We start from the raw sequence: 24063 nt of genomic DNA, 5'->3' as shown, positions 1-24063 counted from the left end.
TATAAAACAATGACTGTAAACATGATCATTTAAGGGAAGAATGAAATACAAAATATCAATACAAAGTGCCAAGACAGACTCTCTGCTGCTGCAGCAACAGAGATACAGTCTATAAGATATATATATATATATATGTTTTCATACATTGTTTATGTAGGATATACGCATGTATACATAACCTAATCATATTGTTTCTTCAATTTAAAAATAGCTGACCGTTTTTTTCCCCTTTCTCTGGGATTATATTCCCAGTTTTGATCTCGGACGTCTGGTCATTTATAGCGTATAAGAATATTATATTACTGTTAAGCAAACTATGAATAATAAAACACGCCAAAACATGTTTCCTTTATCATAGCTACACGTATGACAAAAAAGCGCGTGAAAATCAGTGGTATTCAGTGAGGTAAGATGAATTAAATGCGCTGACAGTTCATTGCTCCTGCCAAATGAATTGCGCTGAGTGGAGCGGATCACCACTCCAAGATGGTGGCCCCGCGTCTCGTCTGTGCCTGTAGGCAGTAGCGCTCGATGCTGCGTACCCTTATAAGATGTCTAAGGTTATAACGTTAGCAGTGAGTTTACAGCCTCACCGATTTAACTACACAGCAAATAAAAGTTACGTTACTTAGCCAATAAACGTTATCTTACATTCAAAACTTACCCTTTGTGCAACTTCAAATGTCGAACGAAGTTGGAAGTTGTTGCGTCTCCGTCTGTAATATTCGAACTGCGTGATTTGCATACGGCAATTCGTTTTTTGTTGACCAAGTCGTAGTTTTAATACCCGAATGAAATTAACTTTGGCATAATTGTTTCTCACTGCCGCATTGTTTGACAACTCTTGTTCGGTGGTTGTCCTGCAATTTGATTGGATGAATGCTGTGTGATGAAAACAACGTAGATCTAATTTGATTGGCTGTTGTACTGAGAGCACACACGCTGACAGGAACAACACGCTGATAGACACAGACGAAGAAAATGAAAAATACGGAGCGGCGCGCTCCCAAATAACTTTTTAATCTTTGGGTTTTGGGGAAAGTAGCAAGTCATGTCAAGTCAAAAGGCTCAAGTCCAAGTGAAGTCACAAGTCATTGATGTTAAAGTCTAAGTCGAGTTGCAAGTCTCTTTACATTTTGTCAAGTCGAGTCCAAAGTCATCAAATTCATGACTCGAGTCTGACTCGAGTCCAAGTCATGTGACTCGAGTCCACACCTCTGATATACAGTATATATATATATATATATGTGTGTGTGTATATATATATATGTATACATATATATATGTGTGTGTATATATATATATATATATATATATAGTTATATATATATAACTATATATATATATATATAGTTATATATATATAACTATATATATATATATATATATATAGTTATATATATATATATATATATATAGTTATGAAGCACTTGTACTTATTTACATATTAAATATATGTATAATATATTGTATGGCGTAGTGGGTAGAGCAGCCGTGCCAGAAACCTGAGGGTTGCAGGTTCGCTCCCCGCCTCTTGACATCCAAATTGCTGCCGTTGTGTCCTTGGGCAGGACACTTCACCCTTGCCCCCGGTGCCGCTCACACTGGTGAATGAATGATCGGTGGTGGTCGGAGGGGCCGTAGGCGCAAACTGGCAGCCACGCTTCCGTCAGTCTACCCCAGGGCAGCTGTGGCTACAAATGTAGCTTACCACCACCAGGTGTGAATGAATGATGGGTTCCCACTTCTCTGTGAGCGCTTTGAGTATCTAATGATAGAAAAGCGCGATATAAAATCTAATCCATTACTATTATTATTATAAGTGAGCATCTAAACATTTTTTATATTGAAATCACTACACTAACTTCAGTTGTTTTTTTAATTATTATTTATTACAACTGTCTGCTGTTTCAGAGTGATCTGTGATCACGTTAAAGTTTGCAAAATAATTTCATACCAAATTGAAGAGGGAAGTTCGTCAAACATGTAAAAATATAGTACAAACTGCAGTAAAGCCATATTTTCTAGGGTAATCGCCAATACACTTTTATATGGATGCATGTGCGTGCACTCAACACACACATTGACACAAATACACACATTTCGATGTTTGTTTTGCCACACAGCAGACCGATGATTGTGACGCAACAACAATCGTTTGTTCTAAAATAACATTTCAGTTTGCATTGACAAGCTATAACAGACTGAACACCAGCACATAACTTATACTACTACAACTTTAACCCACCTGACCTCCCAAATCGCGACAACAATTCTCTCTCAGCGCAACACGGAGACGCTAATGCATGCTTTTACTACAAGTCGTATAGATTATTGTAATGGCCTGCTTTTTGGTCTTCCTAAAAAGGTTATTGCACCTTTACAACCACTCCAAAATTCTGGTCTGACGAAGACCAGAAGGCGGGCTCACATTACACCAGTTTTAACATTTCTGCATTGACTCCCCGTTTGTTTCAGGATCAATTTTAAGATTATTTTTATGGTTTATAAATGTTTTTACGGTATTGGGCCTTCTTATCATTCAGATTTGCTTTTACCCTATGAACCTTCATGGGCCCTGAGGTACTACGGCACAAAGCCACGGAATGGCATCTTGCCACTGTTATGGCCCCCGTCTATGCAACAGCTTGCTGGAGGATCTCAGGGCTGTGGAGAATGTTTATGATTTTAAGAGCAGGCTTAAGACCCACCTTTTTGATTTGGCTTTTACCTAATATTCATCAATTTTATTAAAGTCATTTGTACTTCACTTTCTATCTTATTAGTTATACAATGTTGTATTTAGTTCTATTTACTGTATATATATATATATATATATATATATATATATATATATATATATATATATATATATATATATATATATACATATGTTTTATCTTCATATGTCTTACTTGTATTTTATCCTTTTTCGCTACTTATGGTTCTTACTATTTTACAGGTTTTATTATTATAACTTTCCAGCGTTCCTCAGAGTTAGCCATCTGCATCAGGGGTTATCGGTCGTGTTGTGGGGCCCTGGTGGCTATGATCTGATGATGTCCTGGTGCAGATGGCTCCTGTGATAGTGTTTACTCACATGTCTCCTCTGTACTCAGCCATGCATTCATCCGTTCATGTACTGTACGTATGTGCATATGTGTTTGTGTTTGGGATTTGTGTGGGTGCATGCTTGCGTTAGTGTGTTTGTGTGTGCGATAATGGGGAATCTGGGTCATCAGCGTATTGCTTTTAAGTTTGTAAAGCCCTTTGCGTTGCATTGCTTTTATGTATGAAACGCGCTTTATAAATAAAAATTGATTTGATTTTAAATTAGGTATAAACGATAGAACATTGAATATTAAGAGTATATGAAAGTTCGACTCCTACCTTGTTTACTTCTCTGACAACCTTTTGTAATCAATCAGAAATTTTAAGCAGCTAAAATGCGCCAAACATTGATAAGTGTGGAGGAAGTGTTTTGCATATATCACCCATCATGCACTGTAATGGATTTATATACAGTATGTGTAATTTATATATGCACTTGTTACAATGTCCACAAAGTTCAATGAGCAGGAGGCAGTGTTTCCCACACATTCATGTATTTGTGGCGGCCCGCCACGAAAGAATTAAGGCCACCACAAAAAATGTTTTTATTTATTTTTTAAATTTTTTTAATTGTATTTATTTTTTTAATTTTTTTTTTTTTTTTTGTCCTGTCCAGCTTCTCAGGCAAATCATATAGTTGATGTAAATGCCCATATCGGCTGTTCAGATTTACTTTAGGAAAGAGAAGTGTAGGATCAAGATTTTTGGAGCTCTTCGTTCAGTGGATCAGATGTTTGATGAAGCTTTGTGTTTATCTACCACCACTACTGTTTTCTGTTTATTTGTTACTGACTGTGGCAGGACACCTCTGCCTCTGTTTCACTTTATGTTGCTGGTAAATAATATGGTTGTAGTAGTAGGCTAAAGTTAAATTATTTAGTATGCACTAATTAAAGGGGCAGAGCTTTAAGAGACATTTTAGCTTTTATATTTTTATAAGATATATTTTTTGTAAGAACCACAATTAATAAATATATTTCAGTGAATAACTTATTGTTCAAATCTGTATATAAATATGTACATAAAGTGTTGTAATTATATTGTAAAATGGATGGATGGATGGATGGACGTTTAAAACAAAACTGTTATTTTTAATTAGTAAGTATACATTTTTTGAGCCTTTTTAGAGAAAATCATATCATTGTAGTAAATTATGCAAATTACTCGATGATATCATGGTGACCACGCCCATAGCCACGCCCGTAGCCACGCCCCCACCGCCACAGGTATCTTGGCAGTTTATGGGAAACACTGGGAGGTGTGTTATGTGCGACCGTGTGTTGACTTTATTTGTTGATTACTGTTAGTTTACACCATGAATGGGAAAAGTTGTTTGGATTGGGTCATATATATTGATGCTGTGCTCAAGTCCCTTTCATGTGAAATTTGTGGTCATTGACCTTCGACTCTATCTCTGCCCGCAAGAGGGCGGCAATATCACTCCCATTGAATTCACTGGTGACTAAATGTAGGCAAATACATGCTGCAGGCCAATCTTCTTGTTAAACTTGTGTTGTCCCTGGACAAGTCGCCACCTCGATTGCCAGCTGTGCAAATTGAGTTTGTCCGTTTGTGTTGGGGAACCATTTCCAAATTGGAACACAGCTTGTTAAATTATCAAACAGTCAACTGAACTGTGGTTGGTCATTGTTTTGTATAGATTAGCACATCACCCATTTACCAGTCACACCAATTCAGATTCTAAATCAAACATGTATATATATTAATTATAACATGATTTTGTCAAAGAGGACCATGCGTCATTATAAATTATTCCTGGGAGAAAAAGCCAAAAATTGTTGTGATGAAACAGCTGCATGCCAATGATGTTGCTACTGTTTTGGCAGATCCTATACTATGTGATGGTGCATGCGTACGGTCATGCAGTATAAGCCATCCCTCCCTCTTTGCAGAAATGCTGCAATGCGTCTCCCTCAGCCAAGACTGGGTCAGTGTAACTTAGCTTGCAGAGACAGACACATTAGTGTCCATAGCAACAACCAATGAGGCTTGTGGCAGCCATATTTCTTCAAATCTTTTTGGTCTTTTTTTTTTTTTTTAAGTGTAGCGTATTTTAATAGGCTAAGGTTAACCCCAGCGTGAACATAAGATAGGGAAGTATTAGTAGGGAGGGGTGGGAGGTTGCTCAGCTACACAGCCTTGTGTAGATTAACTGATGGCATATGTTGAAAGACATATCACCATTTGTTTTGTGTCAGGCCTTCACTTTTTGAACTCCAGATCATTACTATTCAATCGGTAGTGAAATAGTATTGTCATGTTTTTCTGTCTAATTGAAAATGTTCTTTTGAGAAATTTGTGGGTCATAAAAGTTATAGTTTGTTGTAGTCCACAAAAATTTATGACAGAAAGGCCTCTGTTTAAAGACTTATACAGTAGTTGGCATTTCACCTACCATAGGCTTACAACTTTAGGTTGGCGGGTGGAGGTGTGCTACTTTACGCAAGCATACATGCGTGCATTGCAGCGGAATTTATTGCAGTTGCTCTTCCACAGTTACATTTCACAAAACTTACATAACAGAAATAATTAGAAATACTCCTAACTAATCCAAAAGGTCAAAATTAATATGGTCCATTTCATCAATGCTATCGCCTGGCCTCGACCAATATATGTAATAATAATAATAATAATGGATTCGATTTATATAGCGCTTTTCTAGAAGAGACAGAAATTACATGCTTTCGTGTAAATAAGATTAATAAGACAAGGCTTTTTAGTTTTAATAAAAGCACTATTGTTGTTACAGTCTTGGTCAAGGGGTTGACCCCAGGATGCAGAGACGGGAGACAAGGTAGAATTACAAAAAGGAAAACATTTAATGAGTCAAAAAGGGATAACTAAGGGTGATGGGGCAGAAGCGCACACCATGTAACACAGACAAATTGGTTCCTCAGTGGTCGGCAGAAGAAATGGCCAGGGCGCACTGAGCAGGGCAAAAGTCCAACAAAATAATCCTCTTTACCTCAGGGAGGCTAGGAAGCAAACACAAAAGAGGTTAGGGAATTCAGGACTAAGGAGCGACAATGTACCAGGTCTGGCGTGGTGAAGCAGGCGCATGAACGTGAGAGGTTCAGGAGACAGGAGGCCAAGCTGTCAGTGAGAAGCCTAAATACTAGCGGGCTAATTGCTAGTAGGTGTGCCTCAAGGTCCGCCCCTCGCCGAGGACGAATTAACTGAATAATAATAATAATAATAATAATGGATTAGATTTATATAGCGCTTTTCTAGACACTCAAAGCGCTTCACAGAGAAGTGAGAACCCATCATTCATATTTACAACTCATTCATTCATCATTCATTCTCCGGTGTGAGCGGCACCGGGGGCAAGGGTGAAGTGTCCTGCCCAAGGACACAACGGCAGCGATTTTGGATGGTAAGAGGCGGGGAGCGAACCTGCAACCCTCAGGTTTCTGGCACGGTTGCTCTACCCACTACGCCATACCGCATACACAGGTGAAGACATCACAACAAAGGAGAATGCAGGATAATAAATGATAAATGGGTTATACTTGTATAGCGCTTTTCTACCTTCAAGGTACTCAAAGCGCTTTGACAGTATTTCCACATTTACCCATTCACACACACATTCACACACTGATGGCGGGAGCTGCCATGCAAGGCGCTAACCAGCAGCCATCAGAGGCAAAGGGTGAAGTGTCTTGCCCAAGGACACAACGGACGTGACTAGGAAGGTAGAAGGTGGGAATTGAACCCCAGTAACCAGCAACACTCCGATTGCTGGCACAGCCACTCTACCAACTTCGCCACGCCGTCCCGTAATGATAAAACACAACAAGAGTCTTGTTTTTTTTAACACAATCCTTGAATTTAAATGATACTATATAAGGCTGCAGCTATTGATTATTTTAGAAATGGATTCATCTATCTATTAATTTGTTCAATGAATCGAGTAATCAAATAAAACATTCATTCTAGCCTCACTGTGTCTTTCAGGGAAAACCTAAATACTAAAATCTTTATACTTTTTTCTCATAAATGCACATAACATTGACTTTTACCATCACTATATATTAAAACAAGAATAAGTAAAAGAAAACCCGGTGTAGCCTAAAACCATGTAATAGATAATAAAGAACCAAACTAAACAAGACTCTCTGATAGAGTATGATAACTTGAGTGACAATGTATTTAACAATTTAACACATACACATTTGAAAAGGCATTAATTGGAGGAGTTGTATTTGATTTTTGGACAAACAACTTGTGAGCATTAACATACAAACTGTATATTCTCACATGGCTGTCCCCACGTGTTTAAATAAAACATACATTATGCAAGTTAGACATATAAAATGGTGTTAGCTGCCAAATTAGACGTCTACTTTGTTTCTGCTCTGAAATATGCATTCTGGTAATGTGCTCCATCATTGATGCAGTGCTATTGTGAAATGACAACTCCGTTTGACACCGCAAACATGTCGCAATAATGTTGTTTTTAGTTTTAAATGATTGCAATACCTGTCTTTTATCTTGTTTGGTCCTTTAGCTCTCTTTTCATCTTGTCATTGTCTTTCTTTTGAGTCATCTCTTTTGGCACTCAGGGGTTCTAAGCACTCTGCTATTCTGTTGCTGAAACTTGTATTTTGAGGTGTGATATTTAATTTCACTGCTGTCCCGTGTTTTTCAGGTTGGTGTTCTGATTGCTACCTGCTGGGAATAATTTGCTGATACTGAGTGGGAAGAGCTGTGAGGAGGGAGGTGCTGCAAGATAGAACTTTTACCTGATAACGCTTTTCTGATATCATCTCCAAGGCTCATGTAAATACAGTCCACCATCTTCATTTTTCTTGAAGTCATAGGGAATATATTTACTTTTGATGTGACTTTCGATTTAGGATTAATTGTTCTCCTCTCCTCATGTGTTTCTAGGTGATTGAAGTCTTTTCTTTTACAGAGGAGCCACCAAGGCTTGCGGTTTCCTGTCAAGGAGAGGGGGTTGGAGCTCTCTTGGCCAAATCCAGTACCAGCATCTGATCCAAAATATTCTGAAATATAGTTTTAACCCTGAACCTCACCATCCCAACATGGAGGGAGTTACAGAGTCTGAGACAGTAGATGGATCATCTCCCTTTGATCTCTTAGAACCCCCGACTTCTGGAGGATTTCTGAAATTGTCCAAACCCTGCTGCTACATCTTTCCCGGAGGAAGAGGAGACTCTGCATTGTTTGCCATCAATGGATTTAACATTTTAATAGATGGGGGATCTGACAGAAAGTCTTGCTTCTGGAAACTGGTTCGCCACCTTGACAGGATTGACTCTATTCTGCTCACCCACATTGGGGCAGACAACCTTCCTGGAATTAATGGCTTGTTCCAAAGAAAAATTGCAGAGCAGGAAGAGGAACAAAACCAAGGATCTGGTTCAAGTAGCAATGGCGAGTCGACAAAGAACCTGATTTCCCCTGAACTTGGGATTGTATTTTTGAACGTCCCAGACAAACTTCGGATGCCACAGTCCACTCTAAAAGTGAAACGGAGCATTGAGGAAGCATCTCTAACGCTGCAGTACCTCAATAAGCTTGGAATATCACCAGAGCCTCTTTACAGGGCAGTGAGCAACACTATTGAACCCATCACACTCTTTCACAAACTTGGTGTTGGAAAGTTAGACATGTATGTGCTAAACCCTGTAAAAGAGAGCAAAGAGATGCAGTTTCTAATGCAAAAATGGGTTGGTAACAGCAAAGCCAAGACAGGGATTCTAATGTCTAATGGAAAGGAAGGAGAAATATCTGTTCCCTATTTAACATCAGTTACTGCTCTTATTGTTTGGATTCCTCATCGTCCCACAGAAAGAATAGTTAGGGTGCTCTTCCCAGGGAATGCACCACAGAATAAAATCTTTGAGGGCCTTGAGAAACTGAAACACCTAGACTTCCTGCGATACCCAGTGGCAACTCAAAAAGACCTAACATCCGGTGCACCACTGCCAATCATCAAACAGACCAAAATTAGATCAAGAGCTGACAGCAAAGAGAGTCTGAAATTATCACCAAAACCAAACTCCAAAACAGCCAAGAAAGAAATAGTTGGCCAAGAGGAAGAGCCTAAGAGTGAGAAGACCAAAGAGAATAAACTGGAGAAAAAAATCAAAAGTGAAAGTCTGAAGGCCTCCAAACAGCAGAAAAATAGCGAGGTGGCCCCCATAACAGGCAAGTTAGAGAAGAAGAAAATATTAAAGGAGAAAAGCAGCAAAACTGACAAAGTGTCTCGTATGGATGAAAAGAAAGACAAGGAAAAGAAAGAAATTAAGAGAGAAAAAGCAAAAAAAGATGAAAATATAACAAAAGAAGAGAAGAAAGACAACAAAAAGAAGGACCCAAGTAAGCCAGAATTGAGAAAAATTACTAAACCTGACTTGAAGCCACTCACCCCTGAAGTGAGAAAAACTCTGAGAAAGACTCAGGCAAAGGCCAAGACTGAAAAAAATGTAACAGTTAAAGAGGATGTAAATGGTAAAAAGCCACTCGCCAAGCACCTCCAGGAAGAAGCTGCAGCAGCAGCTCATGCTGAAAGATCCACTGCGTCTTCCCCCGAGGACCTTACTGAGGACTTTGAGGCCCTTAAAAGAGAAGAGTTGTCCAAACCCAAGGCAGAAGCTACCCAAATCTCTGAGGTGTCAGTTCACAAGCATACTAAAGTTTCTACCTCATTTCCCCTAAATGAGAACATTACGCCAGCTACTGAGACAAAGACAGTCCCGTCCACATTTTCTGCCAAACCAGAGGAAGACAACACCACAGACAAAATAACCTCAGAACAGATAAAAGGATATGATTCATGCAGTGATAAACTTGAAGACAGCACAATAACTTTGAAGACATTTGAGGATTATGACACATATTCTGCAAAGGATGATCTAAAATTCATATCAAAGAAGAGTGACAGCTCAGAAGAGGAAGATGATGTAATTGAAAAAGCAGATCTTGAAGGAACAGAAGATGACGAGGTTATTAAGTGTAAAACACAGGAGATGAAAAAAGAAAAAACTGGAAAACATTTTGATACTCAACCAGCCGGACAATTTACAATGTCAGCTCCAGCTCTGCCTGGGCAAGGAGTATCGGCATCAGCCTCAGAACAGTTCTCCTTAATCCAAGATGAAACCATCCCTGGTTACTCTGAGACCGAGCAAACTATCTCTGATGAGGAGATCCATGAGGATACTGAAGAGAAAATCCCACAGTTACGATATAATGTGGGATCTTATGACATCTCAGTCCCAGATTTCCCTGGGACCTTTGACTCAATGCAGGGCATGAAGGAAATAAAGAGCTTGGTTGTGGCAGATGTTGTGGATGTCAGACCCAAAGCCCTCGTGGGAGTTCAGGAGCCTGAGCTTGCTTCCTACCCTGTTATAATTGCTGCTCCTCTTGCAGAGGAGGAACACATCTCCTCAGCCACATCCATAACAGAATATGACAAAATGTCTTCATTTGCCACATCTGTAGCCGAGGACCAGTCAATAGCTTCTGTTACAGCCCCTCAGACTGAGGAAGTTGGAAAGAACTCCCTCCTCCTTGACACCATCAACAATGTACCCTCACCTGGTACCCAAGGAAAGGACTATCTCCACTCTGCTGGTACCATTTCACCCACCTCCTCTCTGGAGGACGACAAATGTTTTAAGTCTCCTTCCTCTGATGAGTACCAGCCCAACATTCCTGAGATTGAGAATGATGCCAAGGCCCATTCAGCTCATGATGAAGAAGATGACGAGGAAGACGAGGATGAGGATCAGACTCCAAATGTTGACATCCCACTGGGTAAACTCAGACAAGGCTATGAGCATGCTGCATCCATGATGCTCAAGGAGAACGAGAAATCTCCCTCAGCCGCCATATCTTCTCCTATTTTCTCGGAAGAGCACAAACCTCCTACACAGGTTGCAGGTGAAAGTCAGTCTCAATTTAGTACTGGGGAATTCAAGATTGGTGCTGGAATACAACCTCTATCAACTTCTCCATCCTTCTCCGCTGGACTGGAGTCACACTTTAGGCAAGAAAGTGATGACAGATGTCTAAGTCCAGATGACAGCACCGTGAAACTGGCTTCACCCACACAGTCAGTGCCTACAAGCAGTGGTTACTCTCCTGCAGAGGAAAAATCATTTAAAACAGAAGGCAACAATGAAGCAGTGACCAAATGTGATACGAATAAAGTGGAAAAATCGGTCACTATTTCTGACAATGCATCTTTAACTGGACACTCAGTTGAGAAGGATGCATTTGAGGCATCAGAGGAGTCTGAAGAGGACAGTGTGAATGAAGACGACTATTACACCAAAAAAGATCTCCAACCCGCTGTTAAAGCTAAACTTATGGAGGCAAAAGAGGGGTGCTTCCTGGATGACGACTTAACTACTGAGGCAAAGACTGCAACGACGGACATAGAGCTTCTCTGCTCAGATGGGTCTCTGTCCCCTACTGCTGAAGAGAAACCAAAGCCTCAAATCATATACTCAGATGAGGATGAAACAGATAATTTTCCAACTGGAATAAAATCAAGGTTCTCTTCAGCAGAGCTAACCAAAACAGACATTAACAAAGAAAGTGCTGAGGAAACAGATATCCCTCTCACAGGGCATGAGAAAAGTGTTCATTTTGGTCTTTGTGATTTCCCAGAAAAGGTGAACAAAGAGAAAGCCCTTTATATAAGACAAGACACACCTTATGTCCATGGCAAAACATTCTCGTACGGTGACATTTATGATAGCAAACCAAGTTCAGAGGAATCAGATTCATATTGTCACGAGTCCTTAGATAAGGTGGAGACGGACATTTCAAAGGATGATGTTGGTTTTTCTCCATCCCCTCTAACGGCGAGGGGCGAAATATCAGAAAAGGAAGAATGTAAAATCTCATACGGAAAAGATCCTTGCACTCCAACTAGGTTTGAATCCAAGAGCCAATCAATTGTTTCTCCATTGGTCAAAGATGGCAAAGATTATGAGACATTTGAATACTCTGGTCAATTTTCCTCAGTGGCAGATGGGCCTAAAGTATTGTCTACTTCTCCATCATCAGACAAAGACCCATTGTCTTTTGCTAGGCAACCAGACAGCCCAAAACCTGCACCATATTCCTCAATGACAGCATCCAATGTCTCCCAAGCTAGTGGTTCTGATAGTGGATCATGTCTGGAGATTGATATGCGAAAACTGACAGCGAGGGATGAGGAAGACTATGATGATGATGAAGTAATTGATGAAGATGATGATGAGGACGGAGACGAAGAGGATGAGAACATTGATGATGAAAGAGCTATTTGTTCTGACATTGAAAAAGGTCCCAAAGAAAAGTCTGAGAAGGAGATAAAAAGTCCTGTCAGTGAAATATGTGGCTTAAATAAGCCAGAATTTATGGTTTCTATGGCTGGATATGGTTTTAACAGTCAGGGGAAACCAAGTGAAAAAGAAATCGCATTCAGCTCACTCACAAAGGTAGTGGATGAAGATAAGACTGACTCCTCATCCGTAAGTCATAAGTCAATTGAGTTAGCAGCTACAGGTTTCTCTGGCTACTCCACAGAGTTAGACTTATATGGGGGTGAGGATAAGGAATCACTTTTATCAAGTCAAACTACAGACAAAGGTAATGAAGATTTCAACTTGAAGTCATCAGAGGGTAGTTTTTACAGCGATAGAGCTGATCAGTACACAAGTACCGCTGCCCCCGGTTACTCTTCATCCTCTGCATATAGCTACTCTTCCTCTACTTCAGGCTCATTCTCTACCAGTCGTCAGCTTGCGGATGAGCTGGAGACACCTGCCTCAGCTGAGCCACTATTTGAATACTCCTCTTTCAAAGAAGAACACTCCCCGATCACTGATTCTCTGTTTTCTACTTTACCTGGCACCAAAGAAAACTATTTGGAAGTGTCTGAGAAAAAGGTCCCCGCTGTAACCACAGCTGAGGCTACCTTCAGCTTGTCTCACTTTTCACCCCTCAATCCATTTGAGGATTCCAAACGCTTCTCTTCACATTCATCCACTGCTTCTGCTGAAGACAAAAAAGACCACCCAACCACTTTTGGTAGCGTTTTGGATAAACGCCCTCATTCAGACTGTTTCTACAAGCCTGAGTGGTCTGAAGCGTTTGCGCTAGACTCTGCAAAAGGCTTTGACCAATCATTAACCTTGAACGCTCAAGAGGCAGAACTCTCAATTAATAAAGAGGCAGCCAGCGCTGCACTGTTTGGTGTCACTTCTTCACCAAGGCCAGATATTGAAGGCAAGCACTACTTTGAAGAGACTGACAGCAGTGAAGAGGATGAGGATGTTTATATGAGGGGGAAGTCTAAAATATCACCCTCCAGTGGTGTGACAGGTACCTTGTTGTTCTCTGAGAAGCCAGATGCTTCATTTGGAGGTGAAAAGACTAGCAATGTTCACCCAGATGTTCTTGGTTCATACATGTCCTCACCACTTGAGGCCAGCAAGCCGGACCCAACCAAAGGCCTCGCAGAGGTCAGTACAAGCTCTACCCTCCTTGCTGGAGCAGCAGCCAATGATGCGATTTCAGGCACAGCTAAAATGGAGTCCAGAGAAAGTGCAGGAGGCTACAAGAGCTCCTACGAGTGGGAAATGCCCAAGCCTCAGATAGGAAGGATGCCTGGAGACTCCCCTCCCCATTATCGTCATGATGATGAGTTTGAGGAGGAGTGTGAAATGGAGCCTGAGCATCCTGCCCGCCCGCTTTCTCTCTCTTCAACTAATAAGCCTTTCCACTCTCCCTTTTACTTTGAGGAGTGTAGCCAACAAGAACTGGAGGAGGATGACGATGATGACAGTGATCAGGAGCTTGCTGATAAAGCAGCCATAGGAGCAGCCTCCACCTCTGCTGGCAACACATCTCCCGGATATTCATCCTGTGAGTACAGGCAGCGTAAAACAGACCTCTCCCCTTCTTTTATCAACCCGTGCATGAAGCAGCTATGTAGTGATGAAGACGATGAGGATCAAGAACAAAGAAGTGACCAAGGACAAAGAAGTGACCAGTCACAGGAAGGCGATGAACATGATATGTCTGTTAAGAGAAGGGCTAAGCAGCCCCACCATCAGCAATCCCACAGCAGCTCTGTCCATCAAGCCAGTGGCACGTCTGCAGGGTTAGGTCTAGCAACAGAGGACACACCACCTACTTCTATTAGTGACTCTTTTGCCTCTCAGTCAGACTCTGAAGTGCATCAAGGCACGGAAGAGTATCCTTCTGTCACTGCCGAAGGCAACATGGACTCAGATGAGGATGCAGACTATATGCCCGTTGACAAGATAGCTGCCATAGGTGAAGGCATCCACCACTCTTCCTCCTGGAAAAGCCAGGACCCAGTTCCCACACCTCAAAAGGACGCTTACCCTCACCCCCCTCGACCAGATGTTTGTATGGTGGATCCTGATTCTTTGGATAATGGCTCAGTTAAGAAAGAGCTTAAAGCTAAAGGCTTGAAGAAAGCTTCGGGGAAAACCAAAGCATCACCATCCAGGCGCAAGAGGTCCCCCATGCCTGTCAGACAGACATCATCTCCTCGCAGTGCGTCACTGAAGAAGAAAGAAGCAGACAAGAGCTCACGAATGTCTCGGCTGTCAGACGGACAAGGCTCAAAGGACGATGACCTCTCACGGTCAAGCTACAACCCTGGAAAGGGGCTGACCAACATTAACAAGAATAGTCCAGGCAAGTCAATCACTGCAGTGGTAAAATATAACTTTTGATGTTTGATACATTCATTTGACAAATGTTTCTGACTGACCTACCAGGTTCTCAAAAGGCTGGTTCTACAGCTCCCATCTATGTGGACATGGCCTACATTCCCAACCACTGCAACGCCAAGAATGTGGATAAAGAATTTTTTAAACGCATTCGCTCTGCGTATTATGTGGTCAGTGGTAATGATGCTGCCAGTGGTGAACCAAGCCGTGGAGTTCTTGATGCACTGTTGGATGGCAAAGCTCAATGGGGGTCAAATCTGCAGGTAACTTTTTAGCTCTGCATATGATTGTATAACATTTGTTATGGTTGACTGGTGACCCTTCCCGACTCAAGACTTAATATTTTACGGTATTATAAGGCAACCCATTTTTTACGACCAAGTGTATAACAAAGAAAATACACCAACTTTCAAAGACTATTTGCGCTCATTGCTTTCCTTCTTGGTATTTTATCAACACATGCTTAAACGCTGCATTAGCAAAGTGCAAAAATGTCTGTTTTTAGAGTGGTTATCACACCTGCTGATGATAAAGTATTGATGTGCGTTTGCTCATTACCAGCACCCGGCTGCTCAATATTTTTTCGCTTCTTTTGGAAAGCGTTCACAGTAATGCTCCTAGATTTTCAACAAATCCAGTTGGTGCTCGTTTAACAAATCCAGTTGGGGCTCGCTAATGGACTCAATTTCACAATCGTCTGTGGATGTTACATTCTTTCAGCTTCATTAAAAATGCTGAAAGTTGTCTTTCGGCTTTTCCCATTAAGGGTCGCCACAACTGCATGATTTGTTTGGCTTGGTTTTTAAGTCAGACGCAACCCTCCCACTTACCAGTGCTTGGGACCAGTGGGCTAGGTGGTGGTTGGACCTTGGCCGGGAATAAAACCTGAGTTGTGTGTCATTACACCTCCAATGCATCAAATGTAAAAAATCTAATGCATTTTTTGTTATTATTTTCCCCTATAGGTGACGCTGATCCCAACTCATGACACAGAAGTGACTCGTGAGTGGTACCAGCAGACACACGAACGGCAGCAGGAGCTCAACATCATGGTGCTGGCCTCAAGCAGCACTGTCGTCATGCAGGATGAATCTTTTCCTGCCTGCAAAATCGAGTTTTAAGAATGTGGTATTTTGCTGCCTCTCCCTACTGTAGATCTGTTTAAACTACTCTCAAGCCCCTTAGAATGTGGGTTCTTTTTGTCCCTTCTTATTGATAACAGTTGTTTTTTTTTATCTAAATTTGTATGAACGTCTTAGTTTGTTGTAGCTACAACATGTTTGTTCTCCACTCCATTAGAGTCCCGCAAAAGACACATCTTTGTCTTTAAACTTGTTTTTAAAGCCTGTGAGAAAATTGAATTCTACGAGACCATTGTTTAGATTAAGGCTGTGTCTCAAATGGAATACTTCTGTCAGTACACTTCAATAAGTAAACTATGTACTTAGTTCCTGAGTGCATGCACTTTCCAATCCCCAACTATCATTGCGTACTCACAGGAAATGATGGTTGGAATATTTACCAGCAACCCTCCACTGCCACGGGTTGCTACACAGCCATTTCTCAAGTTAGTTGCCGCCCTTGTGCTAAACAGCCACTTTGGCGACTATTGCAGCTGAATACTGAAGGTGGAGGCGAATACATAGGCGGGAAATATGTACTCAATTGTCACATTTGTTCTTTTTAGTTACAATTTTTACCTTTATTATATCTCTCATGCGTGGGGCAGATTCTTCTGATGGCAGAGTGTCAAAGAAAAGGAAAATTAAGTGCATTTAGACACAGTAAAATGCTCAGAAAGGAGAGATATGTCTATCAACAATTGTTGCTACTTGGTCTAAGCTGCTCAAAAGCCGCTACCATCATCAAGGATAGAGATGGTATCTTTTTATTACTTTATTGTCATATGTTCTGTGTACAGTTTGAGTAACTTAGGTGTTCATTTAAGTCATAGGATGGGAACTTGCTCATAGGCCGAGGACCTCCTGCACTGACAGTGCACTGCATTTTGTCGCACTTCTCTCTGTGAATGCACTCAAAATAGTAAGTGTACTGTAAGTGCGCCAACTGAGACTCAGCCAAGCAAAATAGGCAGTTTCTGCAATAACAAAAAAAGGGTCAGAAATTGCTCAACCCGTACCTGGCAAAGACCACATTTGTGCACCTTAAGGCCAGATGGAGTCATTATCCTCTTCAGTATCTCTTTGTTTTGCAGTAAAACTATATGTAAGCTAGAAAATGATGCTAGTGATCAGTTTCCTCTCCTCCAGTTATTTCCTGCGTGCCTCAAACTGACATAGTAACATAGAAAGTATTCAAGTAGAACCCACAATGTCCTGTCAATGTCTTTCAAATATATCTATATATAGCATAGAGAATATCTTATTCCAAGATTTATAATGTTGTGCAATATTTCTATGATGAAAATCACCTTGTTGCAGTTACAACTTCTGTGGATTTGACCTTTCATTGCTCAATGTTAAACCTCCCCTTAACCCCTGCCGTGTGTGTCCAGTTGTTGCAGAGAACCTTCTCTGTCTTCATAAAGAACATGACTTTGTGCATTTGAAGGAAGGAAATGCTGCATTTTTAGGATCTTTATTCAACGACAAATGTGCGACAAGAGAAACATGAATTGCAAAAGGAGAGCGTGTGTCTGCGTGGGCCCGCGTGATTAGCGGTCGAGGTGAGACCTTTAGTGCCTTTTTGTCCTGTTGGAAGATGATATGATTGGCAACGAATATCAAGGGTGTCCAAAGCTTTTTTTCTTTTCTTTTTTTTTTACCAAGGAGCTCTATTGTACAGTTTGTGTAAAGAGCTTTTAAAGCCGCCAAATTCTTAGTAGAGCGTGGTTGCATTTGTGTTGCTATGGTAACTGCTACACAATTTCTGCATCGATAAATACACATGCTATTACGGGCGATTTACATTCCTAAGATTCAACTATTTTGGTCCGTGCTCTGCAAGTTGACCTCCCGGAAGATAGGTATTGATCCAACATTGTTTCAAAAGGAAATACTATTTTTATGGATACTACAAAAAAGAAAACTTTAGATTTAATGATACTTTGATGATACTGATGTCTGTCTGCCTGACGCCATCAGTAATCAAAACAAAAATGGCGGACACCGATGATGGCCGAGAAAAGTCACAACAAATGCAAACGCCACAAGACAATATTATATAGCTGCAACACATCTGTACGCCACAAAGGACGCGATAGACACAACGGAAGTGACAGCGTAGTAAGTTTTGCCGACTGACCAAGCCAAGACAGAAGGTTAAAAACTGTAATGATCACAGTATATTAATATTATTGAAAGAGTGATTTATGACTAAAAACGTGGTCACTCTTCACTTACTTTTCCAACTTTGTTCATTACACCATAGTCAACTTTCGGTGAGTCGCCGAAACTTGTCCGCTGTCCCTTATGTTGAGTCTTTATATGGTCATGTTTTTTGTCCTTCAGTTGTTGTGTTGTTGTGTTCTGGCTTCTGTATTTGTTGTGGCTTTTGCAATCATGCTATAGCTGAAAGTCGTAGTGTTGTGGCTTCAATGTGTTGTGCTGTGACGGTTGCATTTGTTGCGACTTTTCTCGGCCACCGTAGCTGTTTATTAAAATGAGAGTAAAAGCGGGACAAATCACTGCTCATTTAGCCTGAAAATATTTGGTTGCACTTCATTTCTTAGGTAAACCTACTGCTAATTCAACCAGAAGCACTTTATTGTTGATATTAACGTTGTATTGTTTTATGTTGGAAAATCAACAGCAAAAGTAGCATGTAAATCTACTGTTAACATCTTGGTTAATGTACTTTTATTGAAAATGTGTTGAATATTGAAAATAAGAGCCGAAAAGTGTTTCCCCTTGTTAATTCAACGTAAGTGTTGGTTGCACTTAATTTAAATAAGATGTGAATGCCTTGGCCATTAATTGTTTACTTGCTTGTTTGTATCCATAATTAAATTATACCTAATTTCCGTACGCAAACTAACAGGAATATAGAAAACTTCACTTGCAGTGTCCAGCATCCAGTACTTATTTCACAGCACACTGCTTGAATTTTCTTTGCTAAGAAGTAACTGAATCGATACACAGCTAAATCACGATCTAAACAGTTGTAGGAAAACATCAGACCATTCACACCACAACCACTTAAATGAGGCAAAGTCAAAAATAACCAAGCAGTCGGAGACCAGACTATGTCATGAATAATTACATAAAATAAAATGCTAATGTGACACAACAGTTTTAAAAACAACACTTAGGCTTGTTCACACTGCAGGTCAATTCCATATGTGACCTGTCAGTGAGAACGGTACAATTCCGACATTTTCAAATCCAACCAGAGCCTCTTAAATAATATGTATCCAATGTGACGTCATTGAAACAATGTGACATCATTGAAAGGCGACAAACATCAAAATTCCCCGCCAAAATAGACAGTCGTAAAAAGAATCGGTGGACAAAGAAGCAGAAAACAGTCAAAATGAAGATGTTTTGGAACTCAGCTTAAAATCCCATCACTCCTGGTCCCGAGTCCTTGCCTATATGCTCAGAACAGAAATCATGTGGTTAAGTAAATGTTGACACCGGTTGCACAAAATCCTTGAAATTTACACATATGTGCCAGAATATAGACCTACTCAAATGTGGGCCATATTTACTTCATATTGATCACATTTTACTTAGTTTTGGAAAGGACTACATAACCATCGAATTTGACAAAACATCCCAATTGTGCAGTGTGAACGTACTTGTTTACATCATACAGTCCTGTGGTAGCTTGGCAGTATGGACACAAGACACAAGGATTGGACATGCAGTATTAGAAGGTTGGGGAACTGGACCAGACAACTTTATGGACACGCTGGTGGTTAATCAGCAAAGCTACTGTACGTGCATTTCCACATCTAGTGTAAATAGTCACATCTACTTTTTTTGAGAGCAAGCCCAGAGTTTAAGAAGATGCTTAAAACGATCCCATGAAGGGCAATAAATGCTAAGCTTGCTTCTCTGTTATGATACATTTATTTTATTTTTTAGAATATGCCAAAGGTCAATAAAAAAAGAAAAACTTTGGACACCCCTGACATACACCACGGCGTGGCACATTTGTGATACTTTGAACCCAGCAGGCACAAGACATTGATACAATGTTGATTATACATACATGATCTTTAAAACTGACTTTAAAAATACGTTGCAAAATAGTTGTATTTGTTGGATCCATGTTGTTGGTTGGGAAATTACCAAATTTCAATGGTCAGAACCCAACATTGATTAAATGTTGTCAAAAAGCATGTTGTTCAAACTTTATGTTTGAGTTGCTCAACGTTAGGACTTAATTCAATAAGTTCTCAACGTTGTTTTAATGTCTTGTGAGTGCTGGGAAAGAGGCTTTGACCACGTTGATATCAACGTTTTTATTTTTGTCCCTATGGTCAATTTTTAAACCATCGACTCATTGATTTTCTGCCTGCAAAAGAAGCACAATTACAAAAAAATATGGTATTTGTTTTGGAACTGTTCAAATTTGATTTTAAGTGAGATTGAAGATGTATATTTGAGCAGCTGTGTCTTAGACAGGGCAGCAGGGTTCAACACATCTCCCTCACAGCCCCAAGGTTCTGTTTTCGAATCTTGGCTCTGCCTTCTCTGCGTGACTCGGTGTGCCCTGTGATTGACAAGTCCAGGGTGTAACCCGCCTATCACCCCTCTGGTGTAGGCTCCAGCTCACTCGTAACCCCAAACAGGTTACACAGTCGAAAATTAATGTTTAGTAGTTCTGTCAAAAAAATCTGATTAATCATGTTTTAGAATTTTGATTATTTATGATTAATCACAGTTGACATACCTTCAAGATAAATTGCGTGAATAATCAACATTTTTACATGAATAATACGATTTTGTGATTAGTTATGTTGTTTGTCAGCCCTAAATTTAAAAAAATTGATATACAGTGCATTCGAAAAGTATTCACTTTTCCAACATTTTGTTATTTTACAGCCTTATTCCAACATGGAAAAAATACATTTTTGTCGTCAACATTCTACAGACAATACCCCATAATGACAATGTAATTGTTTTATTTCTTTTGCAAATGTATTAAGAATAAAAAAATTCACATTTACAAAAGGATTCCCAGCCTTTGCTCAATACTTTGATGATGCACCTTTGGCAGAAATTACGGCCTCAAGTCTTTTTGAATACGATGGCACAAGCTTGGCACACCTACTGTATCTTTGGGCAGTTTCGCCCATTCCTCTTTGCAGGTTGGATGAGAAGTTTTCATCAAGAATGCCCTCTGTACATTGCTGCATTCACCTTGCTTTCCCTCTAAAAAAAAAATATATATATATATATATATTTTTCAAATTGTCATTAGAGGGTATTGTGTGTAGAATTTTGAGGGCAAAAATAAATGCATTACATTTTGGAATAAGAAAAATGTGGAAAAAGTGAAGCACTTGACAAGCACAATATTTACTCTCTTTACCAAAGGTCAATTGCAACCACTTAAGTTAGTCCCTTCATTTCTTCTCAAGGTTGGCGGTTCGGTGGGAGAGTGAACTGATTTTTTGTATTTTTAGTTGAAAGTTAAAATGTCAGAAATTTACAGAAAATTATTTAAACAGGAGGGCGCCAGTTAAAGGAGGGGAAAGAAAACAAGATGGCGGCACGCTCCATAGTGAGTAATATAACAAGCGTGAAGAACATACCAACTCCACAAAGAGATGTTGAGCCAGACTCGAACCCAGAACCGAGTAAAGACCCGCACTTCTTTTGTTCTATTTGGAATTTTCTTTTCCACAACAATGTTGATGTCCCAAAGTGAACATCCAAAAAAGGAAGGGACCAAGAACTATCAGGAGTGTTGTGATGTCATCGGTTCCCTGCAGCCGTGCATGAGAGGCAGCAGCTTGACTTCATTAGAATGTGATGATGCAGATTACCTTTATGTTCTCTGCGGAGTACTCCTTATCTCCTGGTTGCCTTGGTTACTGCACGTTGTATGGCTGGCATCTCAAAGGCGAATAAATCGGGTGTGCCCATGAAACCATACGGTTCAACAAAAAGCCACTTTGCGGCCCAGCAATGTAAACCATTCCTGAAGATGACGTCTACATGATGCACGCTGCTCATAACAATATTTGTGACACAAAGACTGTCTGCCATTCACCAATTTGCTCCACCCCCCCCCATTGTGGTAAAACTCTCAGTCATCTGACTGCATTTTAAAGAGTGGATGATTTCCATTGAGAAATGCTTGAGCAAGCACAACTACTACATTCTGTTTTCTCTCATATTAGAGGGCGGGATTTAACATTAGATTTAACATGAGGAAACTGAGAAGGTTGATGTGACATGACAGTTGTGTGTGTGTGTGTGTGTGTGTGTGTGTGTGTGTGTGTGTGTGTGTGCTGCAAAGAAGGCCTTGTGGTCGGTCCTTCCCCTTGTTTTGAGTGCAATATTCTCTTGAACCGCATACAAGTGAACATAAAGAAGATGGTTATTGTTTGAAAGGGGAAGTGTGGTGAAGACCAATAAAACATTTACTGAACAAAAGGCTCTTCTTTTTTTCACAGTGGCACCCGTTTATGTTGACACACCCTTCGACCTAGCGGTTGTCGACTTAACCGAAATCGAAAGTTTTTCCAACTTGGGCGGGGGTCGGCAACCGGTGGCTCTTTAGCACCGCCCTAGTGGCTCCCTGGAGCTTTTTAAAAAATTTATGAAAATGTAAAAAGATTAAAGAAAAAATATATTTTTTGTTTCATTATGGTTTCTGTAGAAGGACAAACATGACACAAACCTCCCTAATTGTTAGAAATCCCACTGTTTATATTGAACATGCTTCACTGATGAGAGTAATTGGCGAGTGCCGTTTTGTCCTACTAATTTCGGCAGTCCTTGAACTCACCGTAGTTTGTTTACATGCACAACGCTGCCACAGAAAGACGCGTTTTATGCCACTCCTTCTTTGTCTCATTTTGTCCACCAAACATGTTGTGGACATGCACAAAGGTGAGCTTTATTGATGTTATTGACTTGTTGGAGTGCTAATCAGGCATATTTGGTCAGTGCATGACTGCAAGCTTATAGATGCTAACATGCTATATAGGCTAGCTGTATGTACATATTGCATCATTATGGAGGTGGAGGTATATTTGAGCTCATTTAATTTCCTTTACTTATGTCCTCTGTGTATTTCATTTATATTTGTATGTCTCATGACACATTATCTGTATGTAATATTGGCTGCATTTCTGATAATTGTTCGTGTGCTGGTATAGACCACCGCAAAGGTTACCCAGCTTGCAAAGATTGTAATAAAACCAAACAAGATAGCCTGTCGTTTCCTTTAACTTGAACACACACATCTATACCTTTGGCCATTCTAAGCCAGTCATTTCCAAGAATTATCTCACCCTTTGAAAAGCCTCTGTTTTACTAATGTTGTAAAATTGTGTAGAATAAATATTACATTTCAACATTTCTGTCAACGAAGATTTGCGTCAGCCTTCGACGCATAGTCATTTTGATAGTAGGCTAATATACAGTAGCTAATATAGACACTTACATCATGTGTTGCCTACATTATAACACTTATATAAAGCTTTGAATTTTTTGCAGCTTTGTTGTTGTTTTTTCCGTCTGATATGGCTCTTTTAACATTTTGGGTTGCCGACCCCTGACCTAGGGCATTTTGTTCGCCCATTTTTTTATTTAGATTTTCTGAAAGAGACAAGCGGTAGAAAATGGATGGATGTTTTTGTGTTTTACTTTTAGTGCTGTCAAATGATGAAGTTTTAAATCAGATTAATCACACGTTTGAATTGTGATTAATCACACTAACTTACTTGCTTGATTAAAATTAACTTGAAAAAAATACTTTTATTGCCAGAATGTCATACAGGAACTTTTTAAAATGTTTTTTTGGTCATTTATTTTCTCAAAACTTGTATTTTAAAGCAACATGTACCAGTCAGCACACCCGTTATACATATGCATTGACCTGATTACTGACCGTATAACAATCCGCACCGTCTTTCAGGTAACCATCCGCGGTTAAGGTAAAGGAGCATATGCCATCAAAACAAATTGCATGATTAATCTGCATAAAGTATTATCCATCCATCTTCTTTCGCTTATCTGAGGTTGGGTCGCGGGTGCAGCAGCCTAAGCAGAGA

The 24063-nt window shown here is 40.1% G+C and overlaps 1 protein-coding gene across 4 annotated transcripts in view; it reads left to right on the top strand.

Annotated features, from left to right (window-relative positions):
• map1aa (microtubule-associated protein 1Aa) overlaps positions 1 to 24063 on the top strand; it is a 59101-nt gene that overhangs the window by 33353 nt on the left and 1685 nt on the right. For 2 of the 4 annotated variants that reach the window (XM_062030478.1, XM_062030477.1), the window contains 4 exons: positions 7784 to 7914; positions 8026 to 14832; positions 14916 to 15130; positions 15833 to 23196. In XM_062030478.1, the coding sequence (XP_061886462.1) occupies positions 8181 to 14832; positions 14916 to 15130; positions 15833 to 15988 (7023 nt within the window). In that variant the 5' untranslated portion in view covers positions 7784 to 7914; positions 8026 to 8180 and the 3' untranslated portion in view covers positions 15989 to 23196. Of the gene's footprint in view, positions 1 to 7783; positions 7915 to 8025; positions 14833 to 14915; positions 15131 to 15832; positions 23197 to 24063 lie in introns of those variants that run through there. The other 2 variants (XR_009823116.1, XM_062030479.1) reach the window with 2 other exon arrangements.

Source organism: Entelurus aequoreus, linkage group LG02 (genome assembly GCF_033978785.1).
Source record: "Entelurus aequoreus isolate RoL-2023_Sb linkage group LG02, RoL_Eaeq_v1.1, whole genome shotgun sequence".
In the NCBI taxonomy this organism is placed as follows: Eukaryota; Metazoa; Chordata; class Actinopteri; order Syngnathiformes; family Syngnathidae; genus Entelurus; species Entelurus aequoreus.
This window is presented reverse-complemented; position numbering and strand designations above follow the sequence as displayed.